General features: G+C 48.3%; 1 protein-coding gene across 4 annotated transcripts in view; it reads left to right on the top strand.

Moving 5' to 3' along the window:
* Nucleotides 1–5,008, top strand: part of LOC142765741 (neprilysin-1-like) — a 60,204-nt gene extending 55,196 nt beyond the window's left edge. For all 4 annotated transcript variants that reach the window (XM_075867275.1, XM_075867276.1, XM_075867274.1 and 1 more), the window contains 2 exons: nucleotides 751–894; nucleotides 4,647–5,008. In XM_075867275.1, the coding sequence (XP_075723390.1) occupies nucleotides 751–894; nucleotides 4,647–4,985 (483 nt within the window). In that variant the 3' untranslated portion in view covers nucleotides 4,986–5,008. The remainder of the gene's footprint in view (nucleotides 1–750; nucleotides 895–4,646) is intronic.
* Nucleotides 5,009–19,719: the final 14,711 nt, after the last annotated feature.

Raw genomic sequence — 19,719 nt, 5'->3', positions numbered from 1 at the left:
GTCAGTTTGGGACGTAACAGCTCTATAAGAACATTCATGACGTTGCTGTCACGCAGGTACTTGATTATATTGTCACAAACAGGTTCTCAATCTCATGGCGGGCGTTTCTGAAGCTATATGAAGCTTTTGGTACCTGCACTGCATTGCAGGAGCACCGAAACAGAAATTTTGCACGTTTCTTTGTTGTTGTTTTAATAAGTAGCTTATGACTCACTCATCACAGCCGTGTACCTCATTTGCCAGAGTGCTGACGACTGTTTATTTAGAGAGGCTTTTCGGAGTGCCCAGAGCAGTTTCGATTTCAAATAGCACCAAGCGAGGCAGGAGCAGTCCGGCGGACAGGTAAACACACTGCAGCTGCACACGTGACCACGCAAGACTGACGTGAACGCTAACACCGACAGTCAGCGCCCAGCTACCAACACTTCTAGAACACTGTAGCCCTGCCAGCACACCCAATGCCGCGGGCACTTGCCAAGCAAACAGCCAACACAAGCTTGTGACGTTGGTTTGTTTACACCCGCGGCTGCTTTGATGTGGGCGTTGTGAGGGGCTCCGTATCTCGCTCAGCCGCGTGGCGCGCGCTTTAAAGTTGATATTTAATATGTTCTAGGCTACGCTTGTCCTTCATATTTCGCAGATGTGTATGTTTTAACATAAATCTATATGCACTGTCTCACTTTCAAAATTTTGTGACATCGATGCTTTAATTACACTGTCACTCACCGTATTCATCGGTGGTGCATGCAGGTCATCGGTCACGAGATAATGCACGCCTACGACATCGATGGTATCACGTACGACGATACGGCCCACAGTGTCAAGTTCGGCAATACTTCGACCATGAGGGAATACGAGCGCAAGGTGCTGTGCCTCCGCAGTTCGTACGAAGCGGTGAGTGGAGTCACTTTAAGGTTGCAGAGTTGCGCATAACTTTTCCTTGCACCTCTCGAGACGCTATTCGGTGAGAGCTGTCACGTGGTGCAAAATAACGTCAAATGTTTCAAGTCCACGTGGCGAAGCACAACTTTATGTGCACGAAGGCACGGATGCCCGCCAGGGGCGGTGCGAGGGTTAGGGCACGAGGGGATTGGAGCAACCCCCCGCCCCAATTTAGTTATATCCCTTCATTCGACACCATTTTAACGCAAATAGACATGCTTTAATTGATATTTGGTGAATTACATGACGTAATACGAGCATTATTACATGACGCAGTACGAGCATTGGTAGCACTCGTGTTGTCGCCAAAAGATGGTCTGCTCCACCACGGTGGTCTAGTGGCTAAGGTACTCGGCTGCTAACCCGCAGGTCGCGGGTTGAAATCCCGGCTGCGGCGGCTGCATTTCGGATGGAGGCGGAAATGTTGTAGGCCCGTGTGCTCATATTTGGGTGCACGTTAAAGAACCCCAGGTGGTCGAAATTTCCGGAGCCCTCCACTACGGCGTCTCTCATAATCATATGGTGGTTTTGGGATATTAAACCTCACATATCAATCAATCCATCCACAAGATGGTCTGTTATCGTGTTCCATAAGACATACAAGGCTTTCGCTTTGATTATTAGTGTGTGCCCTGCAACAAAGTGCGGGATTCACCTGGGCATTCGAAATGGGTTCGAAGCTAATTTTGTGCGCCACTTTTTTCGAACAGTGCAGCAGTTTGAACGATGGTTAAAGACAAACGAGAATTTGTCAGTGGGTGGCAGTGTAACCGCACACGCAGTGATATGCTGTCGACAGCTGCCGATCAGCTGGCATCCTCGGCCGAAATGCATTCTGATTGTCTACTTTATGTGCGTGAATTTCCTTCAAACGCCCTTCAAGACTGCTATTTCTTGCCTTCCGGCCAGGGAAAGGAAAGATCGTACTCATGCTGGATGTAATCGCATCGCGTTTAGTTGCAAATTACTGCACAGATAAGCAAACTTTTGAGCTGTTGGATCGTAGCATGCATCTCAAAGCTCTAGATGATGGTGGAATCGGTCCACCGCTACACAACTCGTTCACGGCGTTGTTTTTGTTCGCGGACGCCATTAATTAGCTCCTGCATTTCCGATGGAGGCGGAAATGTTGTAGGCCCGTGTGCTCAAATTTGGGTGCACGTGAAAGAACCCCAGGTGGTCGAAATTTCCGGAGCCCTCCAATACGGCGTCCTCATGATTATATCGTGATTTTGGGACGTTAAACCCCACATATCAATCAATCAATCATTGTTAAAAGTAAAGGAACACCATTCTACTGCCATTACTATGCGGCTGGATTGGTTAGCGTCTTCTAGTTTTCGTTCCAATGGGTACCTTGTTTTGCAGCTCGTTGCGACGCGTCATATGGAGCCGTGTGCTCGGCTTGCGCGAGCATGTACAGCGACAAGAGCTTGACCACGAAACGCGTGGAGTAATAAGTTTTGTACCGAACTTCTTGCATAGCTTTCTTTCACGACATTGCACCTGACGTTTTAGGGGCGAAGCTTCTTATAGCGGCACCCGTTCGTCCCCCGTAGAATGCAACAAGTATAACATTTTGACCTCCAAGGTGGTGCCGGTGAGAAACTTCTTCTGTGCGTTGTTGAACAATAAAAAATAGTACTCAATGTACATGTTAATGGCTGCTAATGGGGAATGAGAGACAGGAGCATTCCGCTTTTAGTTAACGCGCAGGCTGCGATCACCATTAGCAGCCATTGGCATGTACATTGAGCACTATCTGACAAGAAAGGGTTGCTACATTATACTCGCTGGGTGTAACCTCCTTAGCTTTAGAAAGGTTTAGCGAGCGTTGAGCCGCAGTGCCATGAATACAATGAACTTGTATATTCCATGAATGAACTCGAGGTGGTTAAAAATGGGAAGTAGATACGAAGCGCAAGCCGTAAGAAAGTAAAAGCCGAATTCTCCGCCTCTCATTTCCCATTAGCAGCCATTGGCATGTACATTGAGCTCTATCTGACTGAAAAAGTTTGCTACGTCATACTCGCTGGGCGTAACCTCCTTTGTTTTCGAAAGGTTTAGCGAGCGTTCGGCCGCAGTGCCATGAATACAGTGAACTAGTATATACCATGAACTCGAGGTGGTTAAAGGTGGGAAGTGGACCCGAAGCGCAAGCCGTAAGAAAGCGTGCGTGTGCCACCTCTCGTTTAGTCCTTGGAATGTCCGCTGGGTGGCGGTGCTTCTATATGGGGAATATATGATGAAAAGATGCGAGATGGTGGTACTTGTAGTGTTGAATAGATGGACGAACGGACACACGAGACAGATGCATGGACGTACGCAGGGGCGGATGCATGGACGAACATAGGGACGGACACACAGATGGACGTGTGGACGCATGAACAGACGTACGCATGGACGGGCGGATGAACGCATGGACGATCACACAGACGAACGCATGGACGGAGGGAAGCAAGAACGAATGGACGGACGAATTCTTCGCCCCACTCTCCAACCCTCACTCCGTGGATATGCTGCCATTTTTTTTCCACATTTTTGCGTATTCGCATATATATAAAGCACCATACTGCTAAAAAAAGCGGTGCTCTGGCGTGCACAATATTTTAGCGGTAAAGTTTATTTACTCCGGTTCTATACGAATCGGAGGATAAAAGAAGGCACTCAAAACGAAAATTTTCGTCTTTCTTGCGTCTTACGAAAGGCCAAGGCCTCACAAGCCTGGAACATATACTGGTAAGGCTGACATAGCCTGAACATGTACTGGTAAGCCTGGCATAGCCTGAACTTATACTGGTAAGCCTGACATAGCCTGAACATATACTGGTAAGCCTGACATATACCAGTAAGCCTGACATAGCCTGAACACATACTGGTAAGCCTGGCATAGCCTGAACATATACTGGTAAGCCTGACATATATAGCCTGAACATATACTGGTAAGCCTGACATAGCATAACATAGCAAGCCCTACAGCATGTCGTGAATCTGCGGCTGGGGTGCTCAGCTGCCGGCCCGAAAGTCACGGGTTCGATTCGTGCCGCGGCGGTCGCATTTCAGTGGAGACTTAATAGTTTAGGCGCGTGTACTGTGTGGTATCGGTGCACGTTCAAGACCACCGAATGATGAAAATTTATGAGGCGTTCCACGACGGCGTTCTCTCCTAATCACCGTGACTTCGGGACGTCAAACCTTAGATAGTATTTATTATTAAAACTAGCACGTTCATGGAAGCTAGTTTTGGTCCTTACGTCACAGCACGGTGCCGTGGGCTTCTCGTCGCGAGCTCGTGCAAAATATCGTGTCATTTCCAAGGCCACTTCGCTACGGGACTCCGTTACTGGAGTACAACCATTGGCCCGCGCAGAGTTCCCCATTAAGGGTTGGGGGCGAGTGTTTATCATGGAGTCCCCTTCTCTACTAGGTCAATGTATGGGGGACATTTTGCACCCCCCTCTCAGTTCATTCCCACTTCCTCGACAAACTTCGACACTAAGGAGGCGAGGTGTTTGAGGTTCGGAATGGGCGCCCCTTGATGACTCGATTGCATGGTGGCAGCGCTAAGGAAGAGCCGTTGTCCGGTGAAGAGACATCTTCAGACATCTTCCCGAGTCCAAGCTCGAACTTCAGTTTTTTTCCCCACATCCAAACACGTTCTTTTGAACCCTCGGTCAAATAAAGGGTCTTTCCTTCACTCGCAGGCCGAAAGGAGAGCGAGGCAACTTACCGACGCCACCGACTCCGAAGGCTTCGCCGACTACTCGGGCATACAGTTGGCCTACGCGGCGTACCGCAGCCTGCCGGCCGCGGAGCGGGACGCGACGCTGCCAGACGTGAACCTGAGCGCCGAGCAGACCTTCTTCGTGGCGCACTGCCTCAAGTGGTGCGACCTGATCAAGAAGCGTAAGCCGGGGGGCCGCTACTGGCCCGGCAGGTCGCGCTGCATCGTGCCGCTGCAGAACATGCCCGAGTTCGCCCACGCCTTCGGATGCAAGGCCGGGGATCTGATGAACCCCTCGAAGAGATGCGACTTCTGGTAGAGAACGCCATGATATGCGTTCATCGCACGACTGCTATGCGTGCCTGCATTGCAGCTACACCGTAAACGGTGCAATGATTGTCGGCGTTTATCGTGTATTACTTCTTACTATGCTTACTTCTCTTGTTAATATTACATGTTTATCGTATCGGCTCGTTTTGGGTCCCTGCTTCATGGTCCTTTGTTTTGTATATGTCATGTATGCAATACTAATTGTTGGTCTTTTACGGCACGAAAACTTATGATTATGAAGGGTGTCTTATAGTGGGGAGCTCCGGAAGTTTTGAGCATGGGGTGTTCCTTAAAAGGCCCGTAAGCCACTTCAAATGTTTTTTTTTTTCAGACATTGCAAGTAAACGCGCGCATCGTGCGCAGAATGCCGTTGCGATCAACGATTCCGCACGTGGCAGCGCTACGAGCCGCCGGTGCTCCACTCCTTCCAAAATACAATCTCTCCTCCTTTCCGGACCTTTCGGCCCTCCGCGAGACACGCCGTACCACTTCTCTGGCGCACCGAGTCAAATATGCTGTCGAGCAAGAGCCTACGACTTCCGGTCAGTTCTCAAGCAGCTGTCCGCGCTGCTTGTCGTTCCTCGTGTTGCCTGCGTGCATGTAACACGTGCGGAGCACGGTGTGTCCCCGTACGGGTCCATCATGTCGGCAATCCTTCGAACGAATGCACGCAATGCAGGTTCCATACCGGCACAATTACGGCAGCCACGGTTCGCCATCAAGCACGGAACTGACGGCGCCGACGGTGGGACACAGAACACCTACCAGGAGTCGCGGCAACCGGAAGTAGACGGCGTTTCAAGCAGCGCGTCAGCGATGACGTAAGCCGCGCGAGATTGGGCAGATTGGGAGGGGCGCTAGGTGAGAGGGCAAGGCGGCGTGGGATAGGATACCAGCGGAGGGAAGCGCAGGAAAGAGCGAGAAGTGTGGCCGTCACGGTTTCGATAATCTAACGCGTCTAACTCCGCTGTTACTGCACCGTTTCTAAAAATTCTCACGGCTTCGTGTTCGTCGTACACTTGTGCGCAATTTCCCCACAACTGAACTGCGACTTCTGGGCGGTTTACAGGCCCTTGAAAGTGATTCTGCAACACTTTTTGGGCATGGTCACAGAACGCTGCCAATCGGTAGTAGAAGCTACTAAAAACACGCGAGCCAAACGTTATAGCATAGCACTCGGCCTGAGATTCACAATAAATAATCAAAGTCAGCTTGATTGATTGATATGTGGGGTTTAACGTCCCAAAACCACCGTTCGATTATGAGAGACGTCGTAGTGGGGGGCTCCGGAAATTTCGACCACCTGGGGTTCTTTAACGTGCACCCAAATCTGAGCACACGGGCCTACAACATTTCCGCCTCCATCGGAAATGCAGCCGCCGCAGCCGGGATTCGAACCCGCGACCTGCGGGTCAGCAGCCGAGTACCTTAGCCACTAGACCACCGCGGCGGAGCAATCAAAGTCAGCTAAAAATTGATTTCTCTTCACTCGACAAATGACGGAAGACGCTCAAAAATCACACGCAGATTACCATCTCTAAGCCATTTTCTTATTTGAACATGGCGCGCCCTGTTGTCACAGAGGTCGCCACGAGAGGCCGGCGCTTGTCCACGCGTGCGCGCGTGATCGCACTGAGAAAGCTGCGTATTCGAAGAAAAAAAAGAAAGAAAAAAGTGCTCAACGTCACGACGCGCACGTGACGTTGTTCGTTTGCCCCTCTAATTCCTCCCTGCTTAGCTTCCAGCGCTTTCGCCGGAACGAGAGAATGGAGAATGCAATAGCAGCGTGTGACAAGTCTTTGTAACTCCGCTCATACAGGACGGATTCCTAAAATTTTTGCGGCGTTCAGTTGGTGAGGCAATACGCTTTTCCATTGAATTAATTCTGTGGTTACTCAAAAGCGTGCCCCTAAAGCACTTATGCACGGGCCCCTGGCATTTCGACAACATCGAAATGGCTTTTTATAAATTCGCATTTTTTGTTATTGTTTTTAAGGCGGAAGCCTTCAGACCTGACCACATGTGCGCGTGGCTTTCTGGCGCGCCCTCTCTCTCTCTCTATGGAGAGAGAGAGAAAGGGCGCCCAGGATCGCGCAGCCGTGAATAGAGGGTCCGCATTCAACTATTTGATGACGTCATCGTGGGACGTTGCGTGATGTCACGCTGATAGGCGAACGCATATTCCCCCGCTTTATATATTAAAACATTTCGACGGGAGCTATCCTTCTGCGGTTGCTCTGATAAAGCGACAAAGTGTAGTTTAATACCGCCAGAGGCGTTACCAATGTGTAGTTAATGGGGTTCTGACACTCGGTGAAAATTTTTGTGCTTTAATTTTTTGGAGTGGTACTAAAGTATTTACCAGTGTTTAAAGTGACCACTGCAGACATTCTACGCATAAACACCCCCTGGAAAAAAAGTTCCTGTGTACGGCCCTGACTACCGCCAATGCAAAAAAGTGCTAGCACTCCTTTCTGGAAACTCCAGCCCCGCCACGGTGGTCTAGTGGCTAAGGTACTCGGCTGCTGACCCGCAGGTCGCGGTATCGAATCCCGGCTGTGGCGGCTGCATTTCCGATGGAGGCGCAAATGTTGTAGACCCGTGTGCTCATATTCGGGTGCACGTTAAAGAACCCCAGGTGGTCGAAATTTCCGGAGTCCTCCACTACGACATCTCTCATAATCATATGGTAGTTTTGGAACGTTAAACCCTACATACTCTTCCAACAACGACTGTTTCAAGCAATCATTTTTCCCCCTGTCAATCAGCGAATGGAATAGGTTAGATCCCTCCATTACTAACATAACATCACTGGCAGAATTCACTTCAAAAATTGAGAGTATACTTTGAGACAACGGCTTTCTTCAACCATGACCTCCAATATTGTTTTCCAGTAGTATTTATTTGGATGTATAAGTTTACACAATGCCTTCTCTGTATAAAACTGTATTGATTTTTTTTTATGCAGCAAAGATTTAGTTTGGTGCTTCCGAAGTGTGAATATTTGGAGTGCATAAATACCTATGTCTAATGTTTCTATGTAACTAGGATTATTATTACCAATTTTAAAATAACTACAGTTCTGTATGCCGCCTGTATGAAAGTACTTAGCATTCATTGTATTTTGATACTCATGCCCTCCTGCTTTGGTCTCGTAAGAGACTGGCAGTATTGTAAATAAAATAAAATAAATAAATATCAAATCATCTGGAAACTCCAGGTGCACCTGTGCACAAAAGTTTACAGACCATTGTCGTTTGCACACAGTTACTGCGTACTTAGGGCGGCATAAATTGTGGAGCTCACCAAGACTTCGGCCGGCGCTGCTATGGTCCTTATGCTTTCGCTCACGGGCACCTACTTGCCCCAAGAACTTCCATGCCGCTCTCGATAGTCAGTGTCGCTACGTGAAGGGCAGTTTCACTATCTCCGGCACCGGCCCATGTCATAGTCGCTGCGCGGATCCTGAAGCTTCAGTGCCATTGCAAATTTCATAGACTTCGCGACAGTCCGCTACATGGCAGTAACACCGTGGAAATGGTCGCTGTTCCCGCTGCGATTAAGAATCGGGGAATTTAAGAAGCCTGCCGCGTTCACATCGGGGCTGTATCTGAACTGCATCAGTCCTGTTCTTAGCCCGGCATAATCTTTCCTATTCGCAAAGATTGAGAGCAGCCAGAAAAACGACTGTTTCGACAATATACCTGCAGTCCGTGGCGACTGTCGCAAAGACTCCGAGAGAGGTCATGGCAGCCGACTTTTAGAGAGACTTTGCAGTTTATAAAATTGCTGTGCGCTTCCTTTATCGACTGCTAAGGAAGCTACATGGAAGAAAAATACGCCTTTATGGGATCAATAAGCTGTTCCACAGATTCTGTACTATTCGTATACGGACATATCCTGTACATCCCGGTAAAAATAATGTTCCACATACATTCCGTGGCTTCATTAGGTGGTTCCTTAATAAAAAGGCAAACTCTTGATTCATCCCGAGTTTTTTGTTTATTACACATATAGAAGATTAGTACAAAGTGTTCGCAAGGATGAAACGACAGTGATATGCAGATCGTCAAGAATCAAGACAAGATATACAGGCAATGGATAGTTGTGTTAGTAACATACCAAATAAAGCAATTCCCTTTCATATAGACCCGACATAATATTAAAACATGCATACGATTACAGCAAAGCGCACATGGAGAAAATTGAGGTTTTTCTTCAAATGAAGAGGCAAAAAATTAAGAATAAACCACAGGAACGAGTTATGAAATGAAACACAATGAATCGATGAGGGCGACATTATCTATGTGTCATCGCAATCAAATCAAACCTGTTAAGTTACATCTGGTAACGTTACAGATATTACCCTATCGTTACACCCGGCAAGGCGACTTGTCACCCTAGAAGACGCCTGCAGTTTATTAAGAACAACAGTTTCAAGCACTGCCCTAGCTTCATGGACGAACGCGAGACTTCCATGTAGTGTGCCTGGGTTCGACTCCCACTCGATCCCCCAATTTTGATTCTCTGCAGCTATCGCTGCTTTTCGTTAACTACCAACGCCCCGAAATGATAAACTGACGCCTACACTGAGTACTTCTACAAGAACTATAGTTAACAATATCACATTAGTGTAACACATATGAGTACATTTTTATTAAAATCCCGTCCAAAGGCAAATACCTACTTATGTACGCCTTTTGAAACAAATGCCACACTAATATGACAGGTAAAGCACGACGTTCAATCTGGACAATATAAGTTTTCACGAAAGGTTCAAAGAAATATGCGCTTCACGTAGACTGCCTGGTCGAATCAGAAGATCACTTTCATGAAACGACGTGATGCGTAGGGAATGGCTCGGGTCTCTTTTGAAGATCAAACCATTAACTATAGTTCACGAAACTGACAATGCCTTTATCGCACATAGAGTACTTTAATACACGATTGTCATGAAAAGATGTGAAAGGTGACGAGCTAGTCTCATGTGATGACATCATCACGTCAATTGATGATAGAGAGTGCGAAAAAACAGATACAATTCGAACGTAATAAACAGAAATTTTCATTAAAATAACGAGTTAATCTTCAGGGCGACACAATAGAAAAATATCGTACGACGTGACGTCAGTTGAGCCAGAGACGTCACAGAAGGTTCATAGCCGCCGAGCCTGTACTTGTGGCGGCACATATGGCGCAAATTTTACGTCCAACGATTGTCATCCGGAAATGGTGCGACACTGTTATTTGGGCACTCGCACACCGTCGGTCCTCGTCACTGAAGTTTGGGCGAAAGCGAGGTTATTCCGAGACGCCGATGTCTTCGCGCGACCTTGGGCCTGGGGAGGAGCCGTCGCAGCAACGCTGGAACCTGGGATACGATTTGAAAAGATTGCCCATTAAGTACTCGCTATTCCTAATTGCTTATTTGTATGCAATGAAGAGGCGACATGAATACACACAGGATATTTGCAAGACGGGATGCTTTCTGAACGGTTTTCTTTTTTTTTTCATTTCATTTCATTTGATTTATTGAATCCTTAAGGGCCCGGAGGCATTACATAAAGCGCCAAGCAATATATGACGGACTCTCAATCACGCAAACGCCGAAAAAGGAAGAAAAGACGAAGAAAGGGAGAAAAAAACATCTCTAAGAAAGGAATGAAGCAAGCAGAAAAAAAAACTACCGTATTGGAAATAAAACAACAATATACATAAGTGATCAGCATCATAATGCATGAGTCACTAAAGGTTGGTTACTAACATGGTTCAACTAGGAATTCATTTCAATTGAGGTCAGATGCATTGTTATTTCTTCGTGAAAAGTCGGGCGGTCGGTGGACGAAACAATACTGTCGGGGAGGGTATTCCACAGGGTTATTGCATGGGAGAAAAAAGAATATTTCATTGATGATGTGCGGCACTGAATGTGTGCGATTGATTTGCTGTTGTTGAGGCGCGGTGAGATTCGGGGCGGGGGTTGAAGTCGAGGGTGCCTGGCAAGTGGGTGATAATAGAAAGAGTGAAGCAGGCAGAGGCGCGAGATGATTCGACGTGATTGGAGACATGGAAGGTCAAGTGTGCGTTTGAGTTCAGTGATGCTAAGTTTACGCGAGTAGTTTGACGTTATGAAGCAAGCAGCGCGATTCTGAATGGATTCTAATTCGTAGGTGAGATATGCTTGTGAGGGGTGCCAGATAGACGAAGCGTATTCCAATTTAGGCCGAACGTATGTCTGATATGCAAGTTTTTTAATAGCGGGTGACGCAGATCTGAGATTTCGGCGCAAAAATCCAAGTGTGCGCGAAGCATGTGCGCTTACTGTTTCAATGTGAGCGACCCATGATAATGACGATGTCCACTGAACGCCTAGATACTTATAGCAGTCTGTTCGATTTATTTCATTTGAATTGACATGATATTGGTCAACAGTGGTGCTGCGTTTACGGGAAAAGGACATGGATTAGCACTTATTAAGGTTAAGAGGCATGAGCCATTTTCCACACCATGCAGCGATAGTGTCCATGTCTTCCTGAAGATTAGTGGAGTCGCTAGGCTTGTGAATGGCATTGTAGATGACGCAGTCATCGGCGAAAAGTCGAAGTCTGGTTTTTGTGTTAGATGGCAGGTCATTGACGTAGATTAAAAATAATAGGGGGGATAAGCCTGCTCCCTGGGGGACACCGGATGTAAGACAATAGAAATTTGCGAGGCATGAGAGTTGGCAGTTGTGTATTGTACGCGTCCTTTTAAGAAATGTTCTATCCAAGTAATGAGTTTCGAGGGGATACCAAGAGTAGATAATTTTACAAGCAGGTGATTGTGTGGGACATGGTCGAAGGCCTTCGAGAAGTCGAGGAAGATGGCGTCAATTTGTAGATGATCGTCCATATGTTGCAAGATATCATCGATGAATTCTGAGAGCTGTGTTTCGCACGATAATAGTTTTCCGAAACCATGTTGGTACGCATAAAAGAAGTTAATTGATTCAAGGTAGTTCATTAAATTGGTTGATATAATGTGTTCAAGCAGTTTGGATGGTATGCTGGTTAGCGAAATAGGGCGGTAATTAAGTGCTTTTGATCGGTCGCCAGACTTATGGATGGGAATGATTTGTGCCTTCTTCCAATCGTGGGGAACCTCACTAGTGCTTAGTGATTGTTGAAACAGTAAGGTTAGTATTGCACTTGACAGGTAAATTGTGTTTTTAAGTAGTTTGCTGCTGATTTGATTGCAACCGGCTGAGGAGGATAATTTGAGAGAGTTTATTAACTTAAATATTCCATTAACCTTGATCTGGATATCGCGCATTCTGGTCGGCGAGTGGAGTGGTAACTGGGTAAAATTAAGGCTTTGAGCAGGTGAAAATACTGACGTAAAGAAGTCGTTAAGGACTGCAGCACATTTATCAGTTTCGATTAATTCGTTGTCTACGTTTGACAGCTGGAGTTGCGTTTGACGGTTTGGCGGGGAGATAATTTGAAAGAATTTACGAGGATTAGACTTTAGGATTGGTAAGAGGTCAGTTGAGAAGAATTTGTCTTTAGAGGCTTTCAGTTCCGTAATGTATTCATTAGCAGCCAATTTGTACTGATCCCAAACTATGGCGTTATTAAGAAGTTTTGCTTTCCGATAAAGGCGTTTTTTCTTGTTGAGTAGGCGCTTGAGGCGTTGCGTAAACCACTGGTTATTTGTGTCTGTATTTACAAGGATAGTGGGAATATGTCTGTTTTTCAAGTTTAGCATCGTGTTTTTATATAATTCCCAATTGGTGTTGACCGAGCGGGATGCGTATGACTGTCGGAAGTCGTCGCAGAAGAGTGCAAGTTCGCGGTTAAATGCGTCGAAGTTAGCTTTCTCGTAATCAGTGATTAATTTTTGCGTTGGGGCGTTCTGTTTTATAGGCAGAGAAATACTGATATGAAGGAGGCTGTAGTATCGTAAGGGCGAAGGATAAGACGATGCATGGCCAGAACAAGAAGGAACAATCTTTATTCACGAGGCTGCTGTCTTGGTTTTAATACCCTGGCCCGAGGCCGGAGCATGCGCCGTGGCGAGGGGTGGAGGCACGTGTTATCGGTATGTTCTTCGGTGCGTGCACCTGATAATCTACGATATATCATTTCCTCCCCTCTGAGCTAGAACCTATCCGGCGGCTTGCGGGCACGGGTGGAGCGTCGGAGTGGGAGTGGTTCTGCCGTGGACCTTGGACTTGCAGGTCGGAGTGGGAGTGGTTCTGCCGTGGACCTTGGACTTGCTGGCTCGATGCCACCGCCAGACGCTTCCTCACCAGGCTCGGACAGACCGGCCTGGAGGGCTTCGCTGCTAGTTGACTGGATGCCGCTGGATGAGAGTGGCAATTGCTCCATGGCAATTGGCGTTTCGCACGGTTCTTCCTTAACCGGTGTCGACGAGTCGCGTGGTCGTACTTGATCGACGTGTCTACGTTGCACCCCCCTTGGCGTGTTAACGGTTAACAATCGCTTGCCTTCGACTTTTGTCACGGTTCCGTGTAGCCACCTTTGACCTAGCTGACTGTACTGTCGACTCCACACCTCCCTTCCTGGTGCAAACTCTTTCTTTCCAGAGTTCGGAACTCCGTTGACGGTAGCCTCCCTCTTCGCCCCGTCTTCCTCTGCCAGGTAGGTGCTCAGGCGGGTCCGTGGTTGGAATCCAAAAAGCCTTTCCGCGGGTGACTGCTCCTCTCGGGTCGGTGTGGTCCTGTAACGCAACAAAAATTTGGCAAGCCGACTTTGCAGCGTTCCCACCCGATTTTTCTTCAGGCCCTCCTTGATGGTGCGTACTGCCCGTTCCGCCAAACCGTTGGATTGCGGGTAGTATGGGGCCGTCGTTACGTGGCGCACCCCATTTTCCCGGAAGAACCGCGCTGTCTCTGCACTGGTGAATTGCGGACCATTATCCGACACGACAGTCCGTGGTATGCCAAATCGCGCGAAAATGCACCTAAGTGTGTCTACCGTAGTCGCTGCTGTCGCCGTCTTCAAGGGCACTGCTTCGATCCACTTAGTATCGGCGTCGACGAGAACGAAGATCATATGCCCTTCCACGGGACCAGCAAAATCCACGTGTAGGCGGTACCACCGTCTGTTGTTCTTTGGCCAGTTTGCTGGGACCTGCGCTGGGGGCATGGGCAAACACTGCACGCCTTGGGGACACCGTTTTGCAAGCATTTCAATTTCACCGTCTAGCCCTGGGTACCAGAAAATTGAGCGCGCAAGGTTCTTCATTGCCGTCATGCCTGGGTGCGTATCGTGCAACTCTTTCAAAACAAATTGCCGGGCAGCTTTAGGCAGAACCACACGGTGGCCCCAGTAGAGTATCCCGTTACTCACGGCCAATTCATGCCTCCGTGCAAAATACGGTTGGTACTGCTGTTCCTCTGAACCGAGACGCCTTGGCCAGCCTTGCAAGATCCAAGTCTTCACTTGCTGAAGTACGTCATCTTTGCTGGTGTGGTCTGAAATACTCTGCGCAGACAAAACAAAATCATCCATAGCCTGCGCATACAGGACATATTCGGCTAGTTCATTTTCCCAGCCCTTATCGCGAACTGGTAATGGCAACCGGCTTAGAGCGTCGGCATTTGCATTTAGCTCTCCTTTTCTGTATTCCAAGTCGTATTGATAAGCTGCTAAGAGCAGCGCCCAACGTTGAATGCGGGCCGCTGCCATTTGCGGAATGGGTTTATCTGGACTTAGCAAACCAGTCAGAGGCTTGTGATCGGTCACCAGAGTGAACTTGTTGCCAAACAAATAATCTCGAAATTTTACAACGCCGAAGATAAGCGCTAGTGCCTCCTTTTCCAATTGTGAATAATTACGTTCCGCCGACGTTAGAGTTCTCGAGCGGAACGCTATGGGATGATCCACTCCTTGTATGCGGTGCGACAAAACTGCGCCTATACCCTCGGCCGACGCATCACACTCAAGCCGCAAGGGTCTTTGGGGGTCGTAATGCACAAGAAAGTTCGCCCTTCTCATGGCGCGCTTGGTTTCTTGGAATGCTGTTCTCTGTGCGGGCCCCCAACACCACAGTGCTCCTTTAGACAAGAGTCGGTGTAACGGGGCCAAAGTGGACGACAAGTTCGGTAGAAATTTGGAATAGTATGTGACCAGTCCTAAGAATGATTTAAGCTGGCTTACCGAAGTCGGTGGTGCTGCCGCTAGCACTGCTTCCAAATTGTCCTGCAGTGGGTGGAGGCCTTTTGCATCGATTCGGTGCCCTAGAAATACCACTTCTTTGTCCCGGAAGTGGCACTTCTCCTTGTTCAGTGTTAGGCCGTTCGCCCGAAGTCGTTCGAACACTTGCCGCAGTATCGTTGTGTCATACTCTTTTTCTGCTACAATAATGTCGTCCAGGTACACTTTCACCCCTGGTATACCCTGCAGCACGGCTTCTATGCGCCGCTGAAACAGCGCAGGCGCTGAGGCAATGCCAAAAGCCAAGCGGTTGTAGCAGAAGAGGCCTTTGTGTGTATTCAACACAGTTATCTTCTTAGCATCATCATCCAGGGGAAGCTGGTTGTATGCGTTTCGTAAGTCGAGTGTGCTGAACACTTCGCCTCCTGATAGCGCCGCAAAGATGTCGTCAATTTTCGGAAGCGGGTACTGCTCTGTTCTTGTCGCTGGATTAACTGTTAGCTTAAAGTCCCCACACAGCCGGATGTCTCCGTTCTTCTTTGCTACGGGCACGACCGGTGTTGCCCATTCAGACACGCTCACTGGGGACAGAACGCCCACTTCCACCAGTCGGTCAATTTCGGCGGAGACTTGCGCTCTCATGGCATACGGGACTGTCCGAGCCTTCAGAAATCGAGGTTGCGCACTTTCCTTGAGGTACAGCTTCACCGGTGGTCCCTTACAGCATCCGAGGTTCTCAAAGAGGTCCGGAAACTCGTCAAGAAGTGCGGTTAGCTGGCTGTCGGCGTGAACAACATTCACCGAAGACGACGTGCCTTCTACTAGCAACATGCCTGCTTTGCGAAATTCCTCTATCGTGTCCCTTCCGCACAAAAGGGGCCCTCGATGGTCCACCACTATCAGCGAACTGCTCACCGTTACTGGTCCAAGCTGTACCTGCATGTCTACCTTGCCAACGACCGGCAACGGTCCCAGGAAACATGAAAGGCGTAGTGGAGTTTTTTGCAGAGCCGGCAACCACTTGCGATGCTTCTTGTACAAGCTTTTGGGAATCACGCTTACTGGTGATCCAGTATCGACAATCATTCGCAGCCTACGGCCTTCCCACGTTAAGGTGCGCTCGATTGGCTGCACCAAGCGCTTATTGGCGGAACTGTGTGCAACGAGAGCATACAACCTCTCTTTTTCGCTTTCACATTCGGTTCCGTCGACAGCGAACGTTCCTGACCTGGGGGTGTGGGGCCTTTTGCAAGCCCTAGCAAGATGCCCTCTTTTACCACATTGATGGCATATGGAACTGCGATGTCGGCAGGACGCCGTTGCATGCGCCCCTTTGCATCTGTCGCATGAAAGGCTGCAATTCTTCCTCCACTGTCTGCCTTGTTGCTGTACCACGTTGACGCCGCCACCTTCGGTCCGGGCGTATGAAGTACGCATGCCCCGAGCGTCTTCGTTCGCTTTCTCAGAAGCTAAGGCGAATTCTTCGGCTTCTTCACGAGTCAAGTTCTTGCGGCCCAGCAGGCAACGGCGCGTTTCCTCATCCCGAATCCCACAAACGATTCGGTCCCGCAACATACGGTCCAGTGTCGCCCCGAAATTACAATTTACGGCCAGTCTTCTCAGTTCAGCAATGTAGTCCCGGACGCTTTCTTGCTCATCTTGTTTTCGCATAAAGAAAGAATAGCTTGCTGCTATTTCGTTTGCCTGAGGGTTGAAATGTTCTTCCAAGCATTTCACAACGTCATCGTACGTCAAGGAGTTGATGGCGACCCCCGGCTGGTGCCCTTGCAATATCCGGACGACACTGTCGCTCAACGATGAAACCAGTAGGGCCCGGCGTTTCGCTACGTCGGTAATATCGTTGCCCTCAAAGTAGGCTTCCAACCGGACACGATACGTGCTCCAGCTACTCACGGCGTCGTCGAAGGCAGGGGGTCGGGATCCCATTCTTCTGGTCTCAGCGTCGGAGTGCAATTAACCGGATCCCATCCTCGTCGCCACTGTTGTATCGTAAGGGCGAAGGATAAGACGATGCATGGCCAGAACAAGAAGGAACAATCTTTATTCACGAGGCTGCTGTCTTGGTTTTAATACCCTGGCCCGAGGCCGGAGCATGCGCCGTGGCGAGGGGTGGAGGCACGTGTTATCGGTATGTTCTTCGGTGCGTGCACCTGATAATCTACGATATATCAGAGGCTATGGTCGCTGAGGGCAGGAAGCAAAGTCACATTTTTTATGTTTTCAGGGCTAGATGTTAATAAGAGATCTAGGGTGCTGTCGCCCCTTGTAGGGCATGTAACTGTTTGGTGCAGATTAAAGTCCAGAGTAAATTCAAGAAATTGTTTGGGCTCACTAAATGGTGATTGGTTGGCTACTGAAAGTAACGACCAATTAATGCTGGGATGATTAAAGTCTCCGAAAATGAAGATTCGTGCCTCGGGTATATTTTTTTTAATTTTTTCTAGAGAAAAACGTAACTTCTCGCAAAAGGAAGGACTACTGTCTGGTGGACGGTAACATATTCCACACTATTTTGCCAATTGTACTGTGCACGCATACCCATGTTAGTTCAATGTTGTCGTCGTGAGTAAATAGTGAGGCTGATAAGCTGTCCCTAACCGCAATCAGTACTCCTCCACCTCGCCTGTCATGTCGATCACGTCGATATACTATTAGATCGGGGTTGGTTGGAAAAACTTCGCAGTCACTGACGTCCTTGTTTAACCACGTTTCGGTTAACAAGACGATATCGGCTGCGGTATCGTCTATTAAACTTTCGAGTTCGTCACGTTTTGGGATTATGCTGCGGATGTTGGTGAAAAGCACGCTAATGTTAAGGAATGAATCAGGTCGGTTTTTGGAGGAAGAGAGGACAGCATTTCATTTTCGTCACTGGGGTGGTACAGATAGGGTATCTTGAGGGGCTGCTAGTGTAGTTCTGTTTAGTGCTGAGGGGTGTTCGATAACGCTATCGGATGCAGCGTCGTAAAAGTAGCATCTGCTACCTACGTGTAGGTTGTCAAGGCTGAGCTTAAAAGCACATTTTTAGGGCTTGACAAATTTTAACAATTTAGAGCGTGCAAGGCGCGTACTTGGGGTTTTTTTGTGCTAAAGTGGTTTGCTAAAGTGATAAAGTTTTTTTTTTGCTGAAGCGGTTGTGGCACACTGGCACCAAATTCAGTCTGGACAATACAGATTGCCAAATTATTCAGTCTCGACAATATATCTTGCCCCTAATTTGGTCAGGAAAACTGCCCTCTACACTTCACGCAAGTGACATGCAGCAATTGTCAAGAACAGCTTAGGGGATTTAAGAACACGTCGAACGTCTAGGACAACATTGAAGTGGGTTAAGGACAGCTACGATCCCAAACGTAGAATCAAACATCACTTTAAACACAACTACACAAGAAAGCCCCACGGCCCCTATGCACCTGAGCTAAGAGGACTCAAAGGCGCCTGCCATTTTCCCCTTCTCCGTGTATTTTATCCATCCTGTCACAATGGTTCTAAGGAAAGGGAAATGAAGAGAAAAGCGTGCCCTGGTAACTCTCTTTCATGGTGGTCACCTCAACAACAACGAGCATGGAGGGGGGGGGTGGAAATGAAAGAAGCTGGAATACAGGAAAGAAGGGAGAAAAGAGAGTACGCATGCATTCGCACACCGTAGTTTCGCACTACCATCACTGTAAGTTGTCTGCACCTACTTCACTTGCTTTTGCAGTCCCTCCGTGATCTGCCTACAATATAGGACGTGACGACAATATTTGATGACGTCGTCATGGGACGTTGCGTGGTGTCACACTGACGTCACAAATTATGGTGACCAATGAGTTATACCGGTGCTTTTTTTTTGCATCACACTGGTTGACACCGAGGACGGTAATTTTCCGCCTTTGTTGAGACATCAAATTTGTCACCTTAAAAGTAAACACAATGAAACGGCGAGCAAGCACCCCAACTCGGCCAAGCGTCACCCTCCCCTTTTCGGGAGATCCTGAATAAGCGCAAAAGACCGGAGAAGCACCTCCCCCATCTCCTGAACCTCCTCCCATGCGGCCACTTTTCCTTTTTCTTTTTCAAGATTGGCCGCTTGCGTAAAAAGAACAAGAATGGGGTATCATAGACTAAATGCGCACCTAGTGTTAATGATATTCTGTGGTCGTGTAAATAAATGAAGCATGTCATTAACGTGTATGGGCATTTTTTTTACATTCAATGACCCTCCCACTTCCAGCGATCCCCCCCCCCAAACCTCCAAAACTGGTCGGATTATTCTTCACCATTGGTGGTGGGGGGTGCACAATTGAATAAACTAGTGACAAGCAACGGTGCTGAGTGCCGTCCTACTTCCTAGCCTTTGAGCCCTCGAGCCAGAAGTTTACTGTCGCGAATTTCTAACAAGCCGATACCGCCATACCTGCCATCCGCCTCCTTCACAATTCCACAGCCACGGCCGCTGGATGAAACAGCGCTCTTTCATCTAGCGGCCATGCTACAGCACACGCGCCGTTCCCCTAGTGGAAAGTCGTGAAACAACTCTTCATGTCACTGGCTTTGCCT

The sequence above is a fragment of the Rhipicephalus microplus genome, chromosome 6, assembly GCF_043290135.1.
Source record: "Rhipicephalus microplus isolate Deutch F79 chromosome 6, USDA_Rmic, whole genome shotgun sequence".
Classification (NCBI taxonomy): domain Eukaryota; kingdom Metazoa; phylum Arthropoda; class Arachnida; order Ixodida; family Ixodidae; genus Rhipicephalus; species Rhipicephalus microplus.
Note: the sequence above shows the minus strand (reverse complement) of the source record. Positions and strands in the feature narration are given on the sequence as shown.